General features: G+C 44.2%; 1 protein-coding gene and 1 non-coding gene across 2 annotated transcripts in view; both read right to left on the bottom strand.

The window, feature by feature from the left end:
* Window positions 1-1,325: 1,325 nt before the first annotated feature.
* TRNAA-CGC (transfer RNA alanine (anticodon CGC)) lies at window positions 1,326-1,397 on the bottom strand. Its single transcript has one exon. It is a non-coding gene; the product is annotated as a tRNA-Ala (tRNA).
* A 2,838-nt stretch (window positions 1,398-4,235) lies between these two features.
* The window catches only part of LOC146181432 (transforming growth factor-beta receptor-associated protein 1 homolog), a 35,678-nt gene continuing 17,645 nt past the window's right edge, over window positions 4,236-22,268 (bottom strand). Inside the window, exons 15-22 of the mRNA XM_084576466.1 lie at window positions 20,925-20,997; window positions 19,868-20,002; window positions 17,413-17,519; window positions 15,590-15,701; window positions 10,996-11,156; window positions 9,544-9,622; window positions 7,196-7,386; window positions 4,236-4,638 (exon numbers count right to left, since the gene is read on the bottom strand). Coding sequence (XP_084432592.1) covers window positions 4,491-4,638; window positions 7,196-7,386; window positions 9,544-9,622; window positions 10,996-11,156; window positions 15,590-15,701; window positions 17,413-17,519; window positions 19,868-20,002; window positions 20,925-20,997 — 1,006 coding nt within the window. The 3' untranslated portion in view covers window positions 4,236-4,490. The remainder of the gene's footprint in view (window positions 4,639-7,195; window positions 7,387-9,543; window positions 9,623-10,995; window positions 11,157-15,589; window positions 15,702-17,412; window positions 17,520-19,867; window positions 20,003-20,924; window positions 20,998-22,268) is intronic.

Here is a 22,268-nt window from a genome sequence, read left to right as displayed (position 1 = left end):
CAGACATTCTAAAAGCAACAACTACACTTCGGTTAGCCTCTAACCAGCTGCAAGATCAGTTGGCCTTGGTGACCCTGGCCCAGGACATTTTTAACGCTTAATGCAATGCGTTAAATAAAGTTGTTCCCTCCTCCTTGGCAGTTCTTACATTACGAGAAGCTCTTGTGAGTAGCCAACTCGTCTAACACAGGACACCATGATCCCAGACGGCCGTTGATACGAAGGACAACTGGCGGACGTCCTTTTTCGGAGGTTCTGATGTCCGACGGAAATCCGTTTATGTTCGACATAAGTAATGCGGACATTCGTCGGACTATCTTTTGTGACTCCAAATCACGTCCCACGGATGTCTGATGGACACCCGGAGGCGGACATTCTGGCATTTACCGTAATCTGCTCGCAGGGCCCGCTATTGGTGTAAACATTTGTCAATAACATTCGTGTTAAGCTCAGCAAGCATGTACTACGGAAATTTCACTCACATACTAGTGCTTAATGAATTTGTCGTGAAAGAGTAAAGCAGTCTGCTTTACTTTTATTAACACAACAAAGCACTGAAGATCAGCGTGCAATTAAAACTTCCATCCAAGAGGCACATATGCTAGCTGAGCTTTACACAAACGCACCGTCACTGAAAACATGCAAATTGCATAAGTATACCAGCATCCGTGGTTGTAAAAACAGTATTTTCGGTTATTTTAGGCTATGTTGAAAAAATTACATGGTCTACACTAAAATAAAATATGCATGATTAAAATCCATGCAAAAAGAGGCAGAATGACATGGTAAAAAGCTGGCCAACTGGAGTACTAAGAATCTACTTGAATAATTTTTAAAAATATCCCTTTTTTTCCTGAGCAAAAATTCTCTGCCTCTTTCTTTTCCTTAATTGACATTTCCTTGTGCTTTGCTTATCTGCTGGACTCCTGCTACTGTTTTCCAAATTTATTTTAACATCACTGGCTTAATTGAGGTTTCCGTGGAACAAATTATAAATATTTATCTTTCGTTTCTGGGAGCTAGGTGTCCATGCAATTAAAATAATGTGAATGTATTAGTAATAAGCAGCTTTTGACGCTCATTCCACGTCAGCTTCGAGAAAATTGAAATTTGAACCATGCACAAGCAAACACAAAGGATTCATTGTCAAAAGAAATAATTACAAAAATAGGTTACCATAACACCTCAAAATATTAAATTAAAAAACGGTAATGCAGCTGCAAACTGGCACAAAACCATTTGCTCTTTACTGCTGATCGAATGAGACAAAATGCAGTGCTAATTTTATTTGTTATATGGGCTGAATTAAAAATATGACCCTTGAATGGAGGTGCCGGGGTTCGAACCCGGGGCCTTTCACATGCGAAGCGAACGCTCTACCACTGAGCTACACCCCCGGGTTGCTGATGCAGGAGTATGTGCACAATTTAAAACCTAATGCATATCTGCATTCTCGTCCGGGCTGCTCTTTCAATAAACTAATCGCAGCTGCAATCGCGCGCGGCGGGCGCGGCGTCCTGTCACGGCACAACTGCATGAGCAACTTGCACGCTAACTTACATTCTAGCAAGAAAGATGGCGCCACCTTACAGAGAAAAACGCGCTCAAAAAGTCGTCTTACGAAGAAGCTCTTAAGACTTAGTATTTCGGCTTTCCTAAAGTCGAAACAAAAATCGCAGTTGTCTTCACTTCCATTTATCAAAGCTTCAGATGTAGATCGCACTACTAGCACTACTGTCCTGCCACCGCTCGGCTGCTTTGGCTTTGGCGCGTGCGCATAGATCACCGCACTCAGGCGCGGGATGTTCGAAGTGACCGGAGTGTTCGAGTTGCAGTTGTACTGGCCAGCCGACTGAGCAGCGACATTGATTTACCTGTAATAACCCAGATGACAGCAATCCGTACTTTTCGCAATCGTCGCAGACGCGGGATGTTCGAAGTGACCGGAGCGTTCGAGTTGCAGTTGTACTGGTCATCATATTGCGCTTTACTAGCACGTACGAGCCGACTGAGAAGCGACATTGATTTACCTGTAATAACCCAGACGACAGCAATCCGTGCTTTTCGCAATCGTCGCATTCGACTGCGCGCAACGTGGTAACACTGCGTTCGGAAAGAAAACTGAGGTCACCCCAAACAACAAACATCTAGAAAACGTTTGAGCTTGAGCGCTAACTTGTTCATGTTGGAATCGATACCGGAATCGATACCAATATGAATCGATACCAACTCGCCTAGCTGTCTATCCTTCTTTTAATTACTTGAAGCGCTCGAACAATGCGCGTGGAATACATAATATCAGCGACAGGATAAATTGCAGAAATTGCCTAATTTCTGCACTTGCCTAAGCGCGCCGACTATTGATCAGATGGCCTCCCAACTGAAACTTCATATGGCTCCGACCGAAATGTCAGGTCATTATCTCAGCGTCTAGCTCACTTGCCCTTTCGCATGCTTTCAACGGGGTATCAAAAATGCCTGCAAGCATTCTGACAGGAAAGGCCCTAGAATATTTGTCGTGGGATGCCGCGGAGTAAGGAGGTGGGGCAAGTTTTTGGCAAGTACCTTTGATGCAGTACCTTTGATGCAGTACCTTTGATGCAGTACCTTTGACAGTATCTTAATTGTGAATGAAGTCTGGTATTGAGTTAGTGAAGTAGACACTCAATATTCAGTTGTGTTCTGTCTCATTATTAAGTATGAATAGACACATGGAGTGCACGAAAAAGTGGAAAAAGTTCAAAGTGGCAGTTTCAGTTTGAACTGTCAAACAAAACAGAAGTTTCTATGAAGCAGATGACTCGAAGTGATTTGAGGCATGCAGAAACTGCGGTATGCACGCTGCTGCTTTGTCGATTTTAATTTGCAGCAGCTCTTACACAAGCCATTGTTACACTGCTCAAACCAAACATACATGAGAAAAAATTGAGCTCTCAACTATTTAGCTGGCGTAGGCGAGCTCCATGCCGTGATCCATGCACACTGTTGTCTTAAGTAGTATTTAAAAAAGAAAACGCATGCAAAGCTTTGGTTTCTATGTCAGGATAAGACTGATTTGGTACATATGATAATAATAATAATAATAATAATAATAATAATAATAATAATAATAATAATAATAATAATAATAATAATAATAATATGAGATTGAAAATATAAATCAAGAGACAAAAATGGAAAAATCTTGAAGACTCTACTGTTGAGCTCATACTCCAACACTCAGCTAGGAGTAATCAGACTCGCCAAACATGCCACCCGGGTCCAAGGACTCCAGGCCACCGTGTAGGCTGATAGGCCAATGCCTATCCTGCATCTGTTGGATATTAAGTTTTACCACCACCATCCAATAAAAGCAGCCAGCAATTTTTGGGGTGGTGCCAGACACACCTCACTTCCCATCGTTTGCACATCCTTTGTTCTCCCATCCCATCCTTTGGCTCTGAACAAACCAATCTGTTCGAATAAATCTACATTTGGACTGTCTTCTGACGCTCTTCACCACTCAGTTTTTCACCTGTTTTTGACAGTCCGAATGCCCCTCACTGAAATGCAATAACACCACCTTGAAGCAAAAAAAACTCCTGCTTGTGTAATCCAACTGGTAAAATATTGCTCCAATAATATCTTCAAGACATAACACCTCCTTTTTAAGCCTCTGGGTCACATTACAGTGGCCCTACATATAGGAGTGTGAGTAAAATGCGAAAAAAATTAGGTGCTAAAATCATGCTCTGATTAGATTTCCTGAATCCAATGTTCGAAACCCACCGCCGGACACCCACCGGTAAAAATGGGTACAAGCGTCCCCTGGCCTGGCGCTCGGCTTTTCCAGGGGTGTGCGTTTGGGAGAAGCTCCGTAAACCCCGCTGCGCGCCCCTCCTCCGCAGTGGGCCCAAACCCAGTTTCGAACCTCGAGCCTCGAGTTTCGAGCCTGCAAAGGTGGTTCTGTTTGTCTTGCAAAAGTACTTCCTTTGACCCTCACCTGAAGTGCTCCCTTAGAGCCTCAGCTATAACAGCTACCACAGTGCGAAAGCTAAAGCAACACTGCACATGTGCTAATCAGCCATTGCAGTTCCCCCATTTAAAAAATACATCTGCATTAGCATGATTAGCTACACAGCAGCTCTTCACAAAATTGGCATAAGGAAACTTGAACAGCTTTCACCAAAAGTGCCATTTGCCTCGTTTTCCAGCCAAACATTTTCATATGTGATGCAAATAAACACTCCTAGCCGAGAAAATAAATACATTTATTTCGCGGACATCACATAAACGCTGTACAAGTTGGGACTTGGGTGGGCGAGGGGTGCAGTAACAACATGATACGTGCACTCGTTTTCGTTCGTTACAGCATATGAGGACACTAATGTGAATTTGTCTCAATGCATTAAATATCGTCTTGCGGGAACTCTAGACTAGGCCTCTTGTAAAGATCCGCAGTGTCCCGATGGTTTCAAAGGCTACACAGACTAGCTTTGAACTAGCAGTCATCATCTGGGACTGGTCCGTGAACTGTCCCTGGAATGTCTTTGGGCACCACCAGCCACATTCTTCATGCAATCAATGTGCATGATGGACCCATTGGGGCACCATGCAAAAGAGGGCTCCTGGAAGGTCTTGTGGCATACAGCACACGTCCTGCAGTTGGAAAGAAGGAAAGCACATTTTTACATTTTTTAATCAGATAACATTACATAATCACACACAAAAGAAGTAGAAAATTAACCATAAAATGAACTTCATTGAGAGTAAAAAGAAGAGGCCCCTGCGAGCACTTGTTGGGATCATGCCGAACTGCATGCCAGCATCATCAGATAAATTACTCCTGTTGCCGAAGGCTGCCGCAGTCTGCCAAAGCACTTCAGCGCAGTGTGCCGGCTTTCACCAGCAGAGCTTTGTCAGACAATACTCGGATGTAGTTCATCATGATCCCAGCAAGCACTTGCAGAGGTCTCTACCTTTTGCTCATAATAGTACACAGCTTATTTATTAGCGTTTGCAAACATGAAAGCTACAAGAAATGAACATGAGCCCTCAAAGAAAGGAATTTGTACTTTGCAATTTTTTTGTGACGTGATAGCGTTAAAGACCCCTTCTGCAGAACATCTAGCATTCTCAGAATTTTGAGTGAAAAATCACAGGCATGGCTTTGGAAAGTGGTAGTTGGCTGGACACTGACTGGCCGACAGGTTGTGACGTCACGAGACCACGACATGACAGGTGTTGACAACTTGAGTAGGATTAAGACATGGTACTTTAAGGCAATGCAAGCACATCTGTATGGCTTGGCTAAAAAGGGGCTTTATAGGTATCTACGTTGAGCGGTATTTAACATAATTAGGTAGCTTATGACTGCATGCTAGCTGACATGTGAGAGACAACAAAGGCACAAATTAAGGGGTTAGTGATCAAGCGAGTAGCAAAGTGCACGTACACAAATTGGGACCCGTAAGAAGACCTGCAAGATAGGAGCCATCCCTGCTATCGCGTCATACCCTTAATGACGGAGCCTAAGTGCCCCATGTTTTTGTGAAGGAAGGTGCCTAGTGAAGCGATCCCGTTTACATAATCTTGAGAGGAAAGCATCGGTATTCCTGTGACACCTCTGCTTTGCAGCACAGCGAGTGTCACTTCCATCACGAGAACATGCACTGGCACCCATATAATCTAAAAATATGTACATATAAATGCGAAACACTAAGTGTGACTGCTGCAGAATGCATTGCCACTAAAGCAACTGTCACGCATGACTGCACTGTGCACGCATGCCTCTCCCTCCTCCCCTGCCGTCTCCTGTATTCCACTGGTTGGAAATAAACTGCCACCTTGTACCATGTATGTGCATGCCTGCCACTCTGCATGCACATAATAGTGATTTATAGAAGCAGACTGTGCCAGTGGAAGTCATCTGTGTGTGCTTTCAAGCAGAACTCCACATAGCAGATGAATTTTCTCGCTTTCTTGCCAGAGGATGCAAGATCTCGTGAAGAAAAACGATAATTTACTGTAAAAACATGTGCATTCTGTCTTCTTCACCTTCAGCTTGTTCCAAACCCATCTGGATACCGTGCATGACCCATTCTTGCACAGAAGTGTATGCTATACGTGGCTGTGCACGTAAAGTGCTTCTACGTGCACAGCCACGTATAGCGTACACTTCTGTGCAAGAATGGGTCCCATAGCAATGGCCTACATGCACATCCTTATCAAAAATGTGCAACATCAGGTAAGCTTTGCAGCACAGATGTAGAGGTGTTACCATGGAGTATGGAAAACCCAGTGTGCAAGGCCTATAGAGCGTATCCTCATCGAAACTGCAACAACGGCTGTGGCATTTGCAACAGCTGCACAGGCAGACACTAACAAAAGTCAAGGTGCCAAACAAAACTTTCCAAAAATATCTAGGACCACAGAGGTCAATCTACAGGCGTAGCAAATCACCCGAGAGAATTAGCCTAGATGAGACGCTGGTTGCATCAGGTGCATAGTTTGATAAGATTCGAAGCTCAAGCAAAACACACGGTGAGGAGAATAAAAACAGAAAGAAATTTCTAGGAGTTTTTGCTTTTTTCCTTTGTGCTTGTCAGAACAAGAATAATGAATGGTGCGCCCAACAGCAGATTCTCTCTTGAAGTCTCCTCCTACAATGCCAACGGAAGTTCAATAAAAGTTGTACGAGTACAAGGCTGGTTGGATCTGAGCTGGTTGGTACATTGCTTGTGTGGTGTAGGCTTGGGACTAAATGAAAACACATGAGAGACCAAGAACAACCCTGATTTTCAGCCCTGTCCTCCATTTCGCATGTGTTTTCATTCATTCCTAAGCTGAAGCCACACAAGCATCGCATGAGTAATATGTGCATTTTAGTGTCACATTTGGAAAAATGCCAAAGATTGGGTAAGATAAAAAGTTTTAGTATAAATTAGTAATCAGCAGTAATAAGTCATTTGAATTAAGACAAGAAAACTATCTTTCAAATCACTTTTTGCTTAGCCCCACCTGAAATCCCTTTTTCACAAATGTTATGACACCAATTAAGTCACATGGAAACAAGTTTCTGATCAATACGGCAGAGATGTAAAAAAGTGCTCTTTCATGCCGATGCTCACAGCACTCAACTTGGCGGGTCAATTGGCTGACAAAGCATTTTAAATTCTCTTAGTACACCTACATAATAATATTGTCAACTACACACCTGTCCTCGGTGAGTGTCATCGAGTTCTGGTGTAGTAGGGCTTCCCGCCACCGCAGCTGCAGGTTTTCTGCACGAGAGAGGGCGCTCTCGACCCGTGCCATGTTGCTCCGGTGCAGCGAGGTGCGCACCGCCTTGGTCAGAAACTGGTCCATCAGAGACACTGACCAGTCGGCCGGCAGCAGCTGCAGCACCTAAACAGCGCCAAGCAGTGAACTTGAGCATCCCTCATCATCTTGCAGCTGAAGCTCATTAACTGCAAACTGATTACAAGATTAGTTAATGAGACTGCATGCTCAGAATAGGATCTTCATGCAGGACTTCTTGTTGGGAAAACACCCATTGGAGTGCACCATCTTGGTGGAAGCCAGCACAACAATCACAATATTTTCACCTTAGAAAAATGTAAATAGTCTGGGTGTTTTTCTGGTTATATGCTTCATAGTGGGTGGAACAGCGCGAAAAGACGAAACACAAGAAGAGACGCACAACAGACGAGCGCTGACTCGCAACTCTGTTGTGCGTCTCTTCTTGTGTTTCGTCTTTTCGCGCTGTTCCACCCACTATGCAATTGTACCAACTCGCCCAACTGTCCATCCTACTTCAAAATATGCTTCAGTGGTGGCAGAATGTGATGTTGTAGAGTGATAAAAATCTGAGGTTGCTCATTAATTTCAAAATTAAAGCTGAGACAACTTGCACTGTGCCAAGACGCAGAAAATCTGGAAGACAATCAATGCCATCATTTCACTGTGCAGCCAAGTATCAGCTCAGCACAGCTAACAAATCAAATGGGAAAAAACTTTGAAATACAGTATTCATTCAGCATCAAAATGTGAATCACTGATGAGAAAACAAGCTTCACTGATTATGAAAAAGTCTGTTTAAAGGCAGCCAACCCACTGTACTGCCTGGGATTTACACAACTACTGTGGTTCCAAGCAATCCTAACATTCTGACAGCCACACAGCAGAATGTTGATAATGAGACTTTCAATAGGTCACAAAAAATAACCATGAACTAGTAATATGAAATTCGTACCATCCAAAAAGAAACAAAATCCGTGTGCTGAAGCATGAGAATCGAATTTATACAGATCTGTTTGCACCTGACGAGATTTATTTATGGCTATGTGCCACCACTCACTTGTGATGCCTGCTTCGCACGAGAACACAAAAGTGTTTTTGGTAAATCAAAGTTTCTGCACAATTTATACAATGCACATAATATATGGAACTTAACGAACTGGTAGCATCACAAAATTTGTATAAACTGGAACTGTATCATCAAAACTACTTAATTTGCAAAAACCATGGAAAAAGAAACTGAACCTCAAGACAGTTCAATTTTAAGAACTTCGGTCCAATTTGCAGGTTTGCAACTGAGGTAATGAAAAAGAGGGGACTGTTTAAAGCAATGCCAGTAGAGTTACTTTGAGATCTACCATATGCATCTTGCTTCCATTAGTATCATAAGCTAGTAATGAACAGAATGCGAACGCAGAAGTCATACCATAGAGCAGTATTTCAAGCATCATCAGTCCACATAATTCTAGCGACTTCAGAGAACACAGCCAAAGTAGGCGTTGTACAGCCACTGCTCAATAGTAAAGCTTGTGTGGGGTCAACAATCCGTTAGAATTATGCAAAGCCCAATGTGATAGAAATGGTTTCAAAACATCCAATTTTAATGGGGAGTAAAGTGTTAGCTCGAATTAGCCTTTTAATGGACAGTATTTTTGAAACAGAACTTGAGCCAGAAGTGTCTTTCAGTACCCATGCCACTGTTTATGTCAGCTAAACAAACATTTTTGTTGGACGAACCCTAATTACAGCAAGTCGAACACAGAGTACCACAAAATGTATGACGAGCTGGCTGGCTTGGGGACCAGAAATGACAGTTAAGAGTTAAGGCAGTTAAGTTAAGAGAGTTAGATTAACAAGAGTACACTGTACAAATAGCAATCTGCATCACCCTTCTACAGAGTGCTTGAGCAATGCACTTCCCTGGCACAAAAATGGACACCACATTACAGTTTCTAGCTTTTAAAGGCAATGCTGAAGCGTAAGAATGGCAAAGAGATCTGCGAGCAGGGTAGAGCAGAGAACTTGGTTCAGAAACAATGGTCTGCTTTATTTTTTATTGCTTGGTTCACAGTACACGAGAGCTCTACACAAGGGTTGATGCAGAATGTAGTATACTACTTTTCTTTGCATGACCAAAGTTCAAATAATGATAACAGAGGTCCACCTATGTTAGTTATCTGACCCTTTTTCATGATTCGAGAGCATTTCTAACTTGGTACCAGCTTATAAATAGCACGCACACACACACACAAAAAAAATTCTCACCTTCACGGCATCAAACTCAGCTACTTCACTGTTCAGCAGCTGGATGGCAGCTGGCAGTAAGGCTTCCTGGTCATTCTTCCTGCACGACAATGCCACACACAAAAGACTGCCTTAAGAAGAAGGCAAAACATTTTTTAAGACTATTTAAGAGATAACTTTGAATTACAGAAGCAGAATCAGAGAAGAGAATTATGACTGAATTATGATGCAGCTGTCCAGGGGAGTTCTGGATCTGACACATTCAGTACACCGAGGAGATGACCGCTTGCCTACTGCTTGCTGTTATCTTCATAGTGAAGTTCTCACTCGCTAGACTGCTATGCAGACCCTCTGTGATGTCAGCCATGTTCCGTGTAAGAGACCTCGTTTCGCTCATTGGGAACATGTACCTCTCTGTCACTAATGGACAGAAAACTTGATCCTAAGGCTGTGTCACTACTAACCACCATTCTTCACTCGTCAATGCACCAAAGCAGACGACAAAAGGGAATGAAACGAGCTTGAACTTAAAGCACCTGCCAACTCAGCACAGGTGCGGTTGAAGCGCTCACAGGGAGAGCTATCCTGGTAAACTGAGTAGTGGAATTGAAGAAGTATAGCTTGTTTGGCCAATTAGTGTATGGCAAGTGAAAAAAAACTAGTGGAAAGATGTGTTCACAAGGGAAAGACGTACACAGGATGACACTGAACACACAAATGAAATTTTACTAGACGAACTGCCAACAACAGAGCAGGGCACACATGCACGAGAGCAGCTACGAACGCCACCAAAACAACAAGAACTGCCCGGTGAGGGGAATGATCTGCTATCGTTCCCTTTAAAGTCTGCTTTCCCCCGCGGTAGTTACTCTAGTTATCACTAGATGGCAATAGTATCGTGGCAGCACGAGCGCTACCAGTGGTTTTGTCACTGTGCACGCACGCAGGGAAAGTCGGGGGCTTGAGCATCGTGAACGCGACGCAAGTGGACACATCCTTGTGAGACTCCGCAGTTGCCGCCTCGCGGGACTTTTCTCGCCTGCTCGTCTTGTCCGGCCTTGGAGTTTATCCCATGCCCTAGTGTGGACGAGCATTCGCCCGTAGCCTTGCTGCTGAGTCGGACGATCTTGATTCATTAGCGTTTTATTGCTAGCTGGCGTTGTTGGGGTGGCAAGGGGAGCAAGTCAAGTGGAATGGCTATTATATTGGAGGGGCTAGAGTGGGTGTGGCTGGTGTGGGGGCAGGGATAATCAGAGGTCACTAGGATAAGGCATCATTCTGTCGCGACTCATGACAATTATAACAGTGTAAATTAGCAGTGCATCAGCTTCCAGCATAGCAGAACTACTGATGATCAATAAGGTAGACAAAACACAGACCCTAGACTCTGCATTAGTGCTGGAATCTGGGCTCAAGGAACTGCACAGGATGCCATGGCAACGGCATTATAAAGCACACAAAGGCAGGACATACGGCAGACTGCTATCCAGGTAGACGGCAAGGAGGGTGTGGTATAGGCGGTGCCGAAAGCGCCGATCCCGTCCCTGGGACAGCCTCTGGCAGTAGTCCTCAGCTGCCTGGTAGTCCTTGAGCTGGTGGACCAGGATGCGCAGTGCTTTGTCATGATCCTCCAGCTGTCCATCCCATGAAAAAGAAGAGTACAAAGGTAAATAACAGTATCCCCTTGGAAAGCAGATGCTAGCATGGGCGAACCTCTACATAAGCTCCACAGGTGTAGGAACACATACAAACAAAAAGGGAGAGAAATTACTGTCAGCAAGTCTTCTTCTTTCTTCATCTAGTGAAGATCTCTGCACACGCGTACATTGCCAAAGTTGTGCCAGACTTAGTTACTTAGTTAACCACACAGAATAGGACTTGAGCTTGCTCTAAATCCTAGATTCTCACTTTAACAACAAAAGCTGATGCACAAACACAGCATCTAATCACGGGCAGTTCTACAAGAACCATTGGAGAAAGACTGTTGCAAAGCATGAATCTGACAATGGTGAAATGGCATCCACAACAAGGCTTGCACTTGATTTTATGCCTTCAACCTGCACTACTGTTACAGCTAGCACATATTCGCAACTGCCATTTGTGAAGCAAAATTACACACACTCACTTATAACCTTGATTATTCCTACATTAAAAGCTAGTATGCCACAAATAAAGAAAGAGAGAGTGTCAAATAAAAAAATGCCTAAAACTACTACTCAAGCATTTCAGGCTCCGTATTTCGAGTTTGCGTCGTTATTGAAAGTGTTGCTATCTCCCTGACCTCGAGTCATCTGATTGGTGAAAACGCAATAACCGGAAGTGGTTCCACTTCCAGCTCTGGCATTTCCACCAATCAGATGACTTGAGGTCGGGGAGATAGCGACATTTTCAATAATGACGCAAACTCGAAATACCAGGGTTTACCTATGTGCCATCTTTTATATTTATAAGAACTAATGACTAATGAATGGTTTTTGAAATACCACAGGACATTACATTCAGTGTCGAGTCGGTTGCAAAAGTACTTTACAAATTTAATGGCTGAAATATGCGTCGAATTCATATCGCCAAATGTGCATAGGTCAAAGAAGCATACTACACTGCAGCTATGATAGTGGCCAGGAGACCAGTGCTATATACTTAGTACGTCAAGCCATGAACAGTGGCAGTATCAGGCCATTCAGACAGAAGCTAGCACTGTGCCAGTTGATGTCTCAAGTGTGAGGGCGTAAGCTAGACTACATCAAATGATGATTATGATGATAGTGGTAAGGCCCAAACCCCGTTCAACGGGTGATCACAGTGGGTTCTGGATCAGGCTTACCTAAGGTGCTGGAGCAATACATATCTAAGGCAATGATGCCAGCATGTCATAGTCGAACCGTCGTTGGGTAGTTAGTAACACTGAGTTTTATGGTACAAAAGCGACCAAGTCTATGATGTGCCAAACACAACATAGTGGAACCATTCTATGTATGATAAGATGCCATGAATGGCCAAGCCTTGCCTGACGTTAGGTGCAATTGAGCAATTTATAATTATGGCAATGAACTATTATGGCACCCAGCTGCCTCTCATCAAGTCTACATGAGGTGAGGCCAAACACCCATTTTCCAAAAATTCCACCCCAGATTAGCTGAACACTGGGCCACGGGAAAGTTTGTACCCATTCGAAATCCGCCTTTTGCGCGAGGATGTGGCGCCATCATGCGGGAGCGGGCGGGAAACACATTGAGCGGCAGTGTAGCAGACGACGCGAGAGCACACCATACGAAATGGTCACGCCAACGCTGGTAGAAAGCGAAAGCTTCCCCCCTTTTTTGGCTTCGGAGCGGAAAGTAGTGACAGTGATTGCAGCATATCATGTTCACGCAGTATGGGGGAAGGTAGAGCGTTTTCACAATCCACTCATAACGCACGTACGCATATACGTATTGTAAGAGCGTGTAGCGCGGGCCGTGTTCGACGTGACAGAATGAGACGCTCTCAGCGTGCAGGTTTTCGGCAGACAGGAGAGCGTGGGGGCAGAGAGAGAGAGAGGGATCTCAAAGGGCAAAGCAGCCAGGGGTTTGTTGATGCTGCAGAGCTAGGTGGAATCGTCTCCTGTGACTTTGAGCGGCGCATATGCGCGGGGTGTTTTGAGTTACCGAGCACAATGCGGTCACCGCGGCGCCGGCATGGTGCAATGGGCGTCGCTTCCTCCTCGCGTCATCTACAACCGTGCAGCTATAGGATTTCATCCACGAAGATCGGCAGAGAGTCACATATACACACCCCGTGAAAAGGGCATTGTCCCGGCCGGAATGCACACCTGCAGGAAACGCGCTGCATTTTTCTGGCAATGGATTCAGAGCTGTAGCCGGTTTCTGGCCTCAGGAGTCAGAACGGATGTGGTCGCAGTGGTGAAAAGGTTCTCGGTGCGCAGAGAATGGTCATTCTGTTGTGAAAGGATCTCCAACGTTCATTTCTGCCTCCGCCGCGATTTCTGCGGAATCAACAACTTGGTGACACATGTGAATCTCCTACATATCTGATGCGCATCTCGGTCAGGAACCAACCCTGTTCTATGTCCAGAGCGATCCACTCTGCAAGTGAACGAGCATGAACCCTCCAGGAGACTCATTTATTGTGCCGGGCGGTTTCCTTGCCGTTGCAAACGGTTGGACGAAGACGACGATTATCAAGCTCCCTAACGAAGTGCATCTGATTGCGTACATTAAAGGAACAAAGTCCGGATGCTTTGGCGTGCACGAAGGCGAGCCTTTAATTAAAAAAAAATACTGTGCGTCGTGCAAGTGTCAAGTGCGTCATATGCTCCGAGCGGCAAAAACACAGATACTACAGGTATGTATGCATCTAAGCGAAATAGGCATGATGAAAAGTACCTACTGGAGTTTTCACCCAGGCTGTAGCGCACCAGTGATAGCTGCAATGAGGATTTCTTCGGTGCGTGATTGCTTCAGTTGCACCGGGGCCTGAAGGCGATGTATTTTGTCCCTTCTTATCTATGTGCGAAAGGGCTAGGTAGCTTAGATATCACAGGCGGCTGTGTGCGCTAGGCCGTAATATTTAGCATGTTTTATCGTGACTGCCACCTCACTAACAAGAAAAAAAAATACGGCGTTTTAATGCACTGCCGTTCGCGAGCCTCATGACCAGCTCAACCACTCAGCTCGCTAACGGCGGTGCATCACAACAAACACCCTTTTTTTCTTATTTTTAGTCAGGCGGCAGTCGCGATAAAACATGCTAAATATTACGGTCTAGCGCACACAGCCACCTGTGATATCTGCGCTACCCGGCCCCTTCGCACATAAATAAAACAAACGACAAAATACATCGCCATCAGACGCGCCGAACAAGTGCTCATTGCGGCTATCACTGGTGGGTTACAGGCTTGGTGCAAACTCCGGTAGATACTTTTCATCATGCACATTTCCTTTAGATGCATACATACCTGTAACGAAGTGTTTTTCGCACAGTCGAGAGCACGCAGTCGGCTGCCAAGGTCGCCCACATTCACGTCTTGACGCTTGGTTGCCCTAATCCAAGCTTCACGCCGTTGCAGGTCGCGGCTCGCCGAAGGAAACCTAACAAAACGCGTCTTGCATCCCGGCACGCCTCGATAGTGGCAGCCGTAAGCGGCACAGGTGGTTGGCATCGTTTTACCGAGGCTGTGAACGTGACCGCGCCTCCAGCCCCCGTGCGTTGGCTATGAGTGCGGCGACGAGAAGCGCCGTCGACGCCTCTCAATGTGTTTTCATCAGTCGCCGCTGGGGCTTCGCGCATGCGCAGAAAACTCGCGCAAAAGGCGGATTGCTGGACACCCAGCAGTAGTGGAGATTAACCCCCCTCCACCGCCTACAAGGTGGAAGACTTAACACAACCAACAGTCTATGTCATATGTGAAAAGTGAGACAGAAGCCGCACACTTCCTTTTTATGCCTTCTCCTACTACTGTTTGCTTTACTTGAGCGTCTGCTACACTGTTATAATGTGATACACAGGTGCTACACAAGTGCAAAAATCAGTTTGCAGATAATTATGCTGAAAGAGTATGGGCTAACTGCGTAGCTACCAGTATGATGAGACTAAGGTGTAGTGCACAAGCATCCCTCCACAACCTGTGCTTGGTATTTCAGCAGTCAGAAGGACCCAGACAACACCAAGGCATCCTGAGGATGTCCTCAGGACGTCTCTTTGGGGACGTTCCGTGGTCCTCGGGATGTCCTTCAATGATCCTCAAAAAGTTCTTAACAAGTCCTATTGTACGGCCTCAGGACATCCTGAGATGATCCTCAGACCAGCACCAAGGACTTCTGCAGTGCATTTTCAGGACTTGAGTCTGAACCTGTGAGTGGGACACTGCTAGACAGTGCTTCCACTGTTCATCACTTGAGCTGTCTTGCATACTTCTTTCTATACCTTCAGAATGTGCAACGAGCGTGCCATCTAATAAGTGTGCTGCATCACCACACACTCTACACCGTAGTGCCGCGCAGGTGCCATATATCAACTAAGCCTAAATCTCGGCCCCTGGCAGCAGCATATGCCCGTGGCCACTCACCTTGCCATACAGGATGGCACACTCCTGGTGCAGGTTGTTCTCGAGCGCCCTCCCCAGCAGCAGCTGCACCCGGTAGAAATTCGATGTCTGCAGTAAGTGTTGAAGCTTGTCTCTAAGAGCAAAGAAAAAAGGAATTCCAATCAAACTCTGATAAATCACATTCGGGAAACTTGCAGCTGATCGAAAAATGGTTTCATAAATTGATGATTCGATAAATAAAAAGCAGCAGGTGATCTGCAACCTGAAGACCAGAATACATTGCAGCCATGCTAGTGATGCATTTCTTTCAGTGAAATGTCGCCTGTCCATTTTGTTTGTTTGCTTATTTGCTCCTTTCCATTACAGAAAGCCAGAGTGAAAGCTAAAGGCTAGGATGCCTGACAAAGGCTTTTGCTCCAGATGGCATTCAGCTGAAAGCTTGAGGAATATATTATAACAAAAGCTTAAGGAACATATTCTAACAACATTCAAGACAGGCTATATTCAAAACATGAACAATTTGAAAATACAAAAATCTGATCGCATGAATATGAATCAATCAAAAACAGTACACAGAACAAAAACCAAATGCACACGAAGAGTAAAGAAGATTAATTTGACATAACAATGCTGATTGCTTTGCAATAAACAAACACGAGTTATCGAAACAATGAAACATACCACTACAGGCAATATTACAACAGTGTGTGGTGCTTAGCATGACAGTATAGAGCACTCGCAAAATAAATAAATAAGTAAATGGAACAGCACATGCGTTTTTAGGTACAGCAAATGTGAATAAACAATATATAAATATATACATGTGATGCCATGCTGGAACAAAAGATTTTTAAGAAAAGTTTGATAAATTGGTGTATCCGTGCTGGCAGTGCCTAACCTTTTTCGCATTGTAACTGAAGCACATGGTGCTTTGGAACCAGCTACTGGTTATCATAAGGTGTGTAATCCTGTTACAAGTACGCTATACATAGAATGCTTGCTCATTAATAAGGCAGAAGGTACAGTTGGCTTCCTCTATGTCTTCAGCAGCGAAGCATAAAGGCAAGGACCGCTGCTAGGCTTTAGTTCGGTCGGCTCCACCACACTGTAGGGATGTGGCATGGAAACATGGAAAACCGACAAACTAGATCGAGCAGGGCCATCCTCAAGCATACCAAACGCGCACTTATTCAGCAGTTTTGCAGCATTAGCACTGCAAGCTGATTCACAAGAAGTACAGCCAACATACCGCAGTGCACAAAAGGGTATCAAAAAGTGTCGTTAGAAGAAGCGCCACCTGCAAAGGCATGGTATGCCATTCAAGATATCGAATGCTCCTCTGAACGTGAGTTCAATAAACGCAAACAACAGTGCTCTGCTTCAGCACGGGATTTTCAAGGGGATGTTCTAGCTCTTCAATAACTAGACAATCCTTTGGTATATCTGACTCTGGCTGTACCCAACTTCATCACTTTGAGCAGATGGATTTTCTAACTGCACTGCTGGCAACCAGAAAGGTCACTGTGCTACTCTCTGCTTCTTGTGTATTAATAGCAGCTGCTATTATGAAAACCTTGTGACCAATTTCAATTATGTCCAGCAAACTGCTGATCAAGAGAACGGGGGGCTGTAAAAAAGATAGGATGTCACATTAAAACCTGTAACTCAATTCAATATCATACCGCTGTCCTTCATTTTCTCTGCATTGCTCTCCCTACTGCTACTCAGACAATCTTTGTACGGTTACATAACTGGTTTAATGCTACTTCTACCTTTCCTTTGTGGCAACACTGAAATGTGGCTGACAGCGTGCATAGCGGAAAATATCTAGTGAAACTGCTCACCGCACTGTCTTGAGTTTTTCAGAGTCAGCACTGGGTCCATTCTCCTTGAGGTAGCGCAAGACTGCATCCAGGTACATCACTGCTAGCAGGGTGTGGTATTTCTCCTTCTGAAAAGGCAATGCCAGAATAGATTCCCTTTACAGCAAGGCAGTGATGTTCCATGCCATAACAACATTACCTTCCCTTACACAGACCCAAAAATTCTATACAGTATTTTGAGTACTTTTTCCCTGTGTTTGCAATATCCCTGCATTATTGTACGATACATTTTCTCGTTAATAATTGCTGTTACTGCAACTGATGAAAGCCAAAGTGCAGATGTTTGCAAAGTACCCCCTGTCGATCATTTGTATTTTCTCTTCCCATGTTTCACCAAGCAGTATTCCAAGCAGGGGAGACCCATGAGAAAATTTTGGCACACTCACCACCTACAGTTATGTGTTAAAAGAAATTAACAGTCAAGGATATAGTATTAAGCTTTGTTCGGTCAGCAAACCCTTTCTAGTGGATGCAAATTAAAAAAGCACGTAAATAACCATCATGAACCAGCATTTCACATGTGCTTTTCCAACTCAGGCTAATGTGAACTCAGCATGACTGTGCGACTACTTCAAATTCGTCAATAAGTCATGGTAGGATGGCATACTAGCTATGGGAATTGGTAAAAGATAAAAGCAGGGGTAGGAATGTAGTATAGACACGTCCAATGAAAGCTTCGAGCCACCAGCATATGATTGAAGTGACTGGCACAGTGCATTACACACTGCTGATGCAGTGGTACAGAGAAAACTGCACCATCGAAGACAGATACTTACGCCCAATGCAAAGATGACCGTCAAGATTCAATACAGAGCATTAGAGAAGGCAAGAAATGGAATGCATTTGTGGGCTTTTTTGTGCTCTAATAAAGCTTTTTCACATGACTTAACTGTATACAGAGTCATTGATGTTGTATAAACAAGGCAGCAATAAAGCAAACATGCCATCAGCCAGGTAACGGCAAGGTGGGGTTCAGTGCTGGTCTCTGCGCTGGACTTCACACAAAATTTGTCTCAAGGCTTCCCTACAAAAAAGTGTGTAACACCATCATGCAGGGGTGCCAACTGCCATATTTGAAAAGGCTTGAAGGAGGCCCCAAGGAAAAGGCTTCCCACAGCTGCATTAACTGAGCCAGTTTCACCCATCTCACACATTTGTAGCCGGACCTGCGCCTTGCCATGGCTGTGATATTCATATTTAGTTGACATAACTCCCCTCATTTCCCATCTGGTTTTTCTAAACTCTGTGAAATCTTGTGATGATTCTATTTTCCCTTCAAGCCAAATTTTGGACCAAACATTCCCGGAAAAATAGCAGGATTCCCTCACAGGAATATCACTGCTGCAAAAAATTTGCACATAAGCCAGCGTGCACTGCAGAGGTCATGGCGTTGACGTTGCGCGAGCACGGAGCAAGAAACATCCAAAAATGTAAATTTTTGCACAGTGGCACAGTGTGACAGCGTTACTATTAGCATGCCCTTGGTGCCTAGTGTTTATTGCAGTGTTAACTGTCACCTGGAATGCACTCAAACGCAGTTCTAGATAGTCTGCCTGTGTGCAAGCCAATATGTATTTTACCATCATATGCTACCTCTCCACAAACACTTCATCACAGCCATAGAAGGAGGAAGGGATAATGATGTGCTCCATAAAAATCATTAACTGCATGTTCTCACTTCTTTGCAGCGGCCCTGTACTTTGTGCACTCTGTCATTCCTTTTTCACCCGCACAATTTGCAAAAAAAAAAAAAAAAGAACATAGTTTCCAGCGATACACACATAACCAGATGAACTGCTTCAGCATAAAAAGTTATGTATTTATACTCGAAGACAGGCTACTAGGCTATGCAGCCGAGGCTACGTGGTAGGAACGTTGCTCACAATGTTATTACACCAAGTAGTTCCAGCATATCTGGCCTCAGCTACGGTGTCACTTTCAGTTCTGCCTTGATGTTGAATTAAATGTTTCTGAGCTGCCAACCAAGCATAAATGTGATTCTCCACATCATTGAAGGCCCAAGTGAATGTAATTTTGAGAATAATCAACAGCCCAAACGACGCATGTTGTCAATACGAGCGCACTGTGAATGAGAGTGCAGAGGAAGAGGCCAGAAGATGCGACAGATGTAGCCTGCTTCACAGATTTGCTGACAGGTAGTGCAGCCATTGGCATGTGCATGGAGTGTTATACTCGTGCTGTGCTGGCCAATATTCTAATATAACCTTGAAGTTATAACAACATTAGTATTTCCATAACGGTATAACATTCCAAGGCAAGGAAATCTACAAAATTTCCAGAGGGACTATACCCTGCTACATAATGGGCTGATGCATTTCAACCCTACAGTCTTTGTCGCATGTCCAATATGATTGGAATGCCAAAGCCAATCAATGCCACGGCATTTGCCACTCACCTCAAGCTTCTTCTGGAAGACCAGGTGCTCCAGGTAGAAAACAACTGCATCACTGAACCGATGCAGGTACTCCAGCACACTCTCCGGTTTGAGTTCGTTCGACTCCGCTTCGTCAGGTGGCCTATCTGTGAATATCTACAGATAAAACGGACCATTAATGTCTGCTTTGGATTCCAGTAAAACTGCTGGTTAAACTACAAACTGCCACAATTGCATCACATTTCAGTGCATGCCCATTAAAGAGTAGCTGACTAATGGTGCTGCTTTATCTATTATTGGCTTGGTTTTATGTATAAGGTTTAATGAAAGTCCCCAAGATAACGTACAGAAAAGTGCTGATCAGACACTGAGAAATAAACAACAGGAGCATTGCTTTCCTCTTTTTTTTTTCCCCCCTCAGCTCAGTACACCGCAGAACAAGAAAACCAGCTTAAGCTACAATCCCAGCTTGGAGCCATGAGTTCTGCTCTTGACTTCTTTTTTAACTCTCATCGGTAATTGTGCTTGGTACCCAGACGCCATCTGGCGGCGGCAGAGATCGAGTGGCACATGTTATCAGCTTCTGAGAATCAATTTCCACGCTTACAGTGCAGTTTCATTGAACATTTTCCATACGACCAAATATTTTGGGTGTGATGAAATATCACCTCTAAAATCGAAACTTGTGCATTTGGTCACAGTTACACTGGGTTGTCCACTCTTTGTGTACAGCATACAGTCAGTTATTCCATTTAAATTTATGGTCCCAGGAATAGAAAAATGCACCACGTAACTCAAGCTCTGTAATGTTAAACACCTAACTCCACCACTTTTGTAAGCGAGGAGCACTGACTCTGAAGTGTTTCTCTTTTCCTTTTTTTATAATTTTGCACTCCAGATGATTACATACCTTGTATATTACCTCATCAAAGTGGGAACTGTGAAAATTTGTTTGCCGTATTTTTTTCAGATAATACTGCGTTCCAGTAATGTCAACACAACGCCTTGCATTACGCCTCAGCAAAGCAAGTGTTTTGAAAAAAATATCACACATCTTTGTGAATTTCACAATGCGTACCTTGACTCCCACTTCTTGGTCCCTTTCAAGAGCCAATTCTGCAAATGTCCATAGCAGCTTGTGGTTGCTTAACCTGGAAAATTGAAAACGTAGGGCAAGCTCTTTGCAACCCCAGGGCTCATCAACCAGGCAACCTCTAAGCCAGCCCACCTAGGTGGGCCCTAAATAACACCAACAAGTGGTTACAAGGCGAGAAAGGCACTGTAAATGTTGTAATCTTAATAGTAGGCAAATGAACGGCCCAGTGAGGGAAGCATGAAAGAGAGGGTGAAAGGAGGCCGGGAGACAGTGTCACAGCAATAGTAGAGGGTTTTAACTTAATTCTGACTTTTTGAGTGGCTTTAATGTGCGCTGGAACTGCAAAGTATGCAGCAGTGTATGATGTTAGTGCAGATATACATACCAAGAAGGAAACAAGCTTTTTACAGCAGCAGTTTAAGTGCAAGAACACAGAAAGCACACATTGTCTACAGAGCATTTGGGCCAGGTTAATTAATATGCAAATTAAAAATCGAACTGGCCAGGATAAAAACAGACAAGGGGACATTTCATGTGCATAATTCTTGGCATGCACATATCTTTTTACCAGCAAAGACACGCACTCTGCTTGGTATTCAGCTGAAAAACTGTTCATCCAGAACAGCCACTTGAACAAAGAATCAATGGTGTGTGAGCATATCACTGGCCGATTCTAAATGCAGACACCGAGGTTGCATAAAATGAAGTGAATAAAACTCTGCACCTGTGCAGATGCCACACGTGACATGACACAAAATGGCAGCTACGTGAGTACTGTGCACGAAGAAATGCATTGATATGCCATGTGTCACTCTTGCACTGCTGAACATTAGTGAGTGGTATGACAAACACATGCTACGGCATAAAACAAACAATGAACTACAAGACACTGCAACCTACAGTACCCACATGATGTCGAAGCAGTAAATTCTTGTTTTGTGAGAGTTCAACAGGTGATAAGCTATAAAATCGGCACCAATGAAACTGGTGACCACAAGTGTGCCAGTTTTTTGCATAGTGACACGCCAAGCATGACATTGGAGACGCACTGTGTCCAAAATTAGTAAGCAATACAGAGGCAGCATGACTAGTATTCATTTATCACTTTCATTAGTGCTCCTCCATTGATCACTGTGAAGGTGAGCTTGAAGCCTCACCAGTCTCACTCTTAGGGGACAACTCCTTATAGCAAAAATGTCTGATGCACACTGGTACGGCAGAATCTAGTTAGCTTCAACTGCCAGTACACTTGAACTGGGCGTGCAAAAGGACCTTGTAAGTGAATACCAGCTGATCTGTACACTAGGAAAGTACATCATATTTGGA

This window comes from Amblyomma maculatum, chromosome 8 (assembly GCF_055883805.1).
Source record: "Amblyomma maculatum isolate TAMU_Amacu chromosome 8, ASM5588380v1, whole genome shotgun sequence".
Lineage (NCBI taxonomy): Eukaryota > Metazoa > Arthropoda > Arachnida > Ixodida > Ixodidae > Amblyomma > Amblyomma maculatum.
Note: the sequence above shows the minus strand (reverse complement) of the source record. Positions and strands in the feature narration are given on the sequence as shown.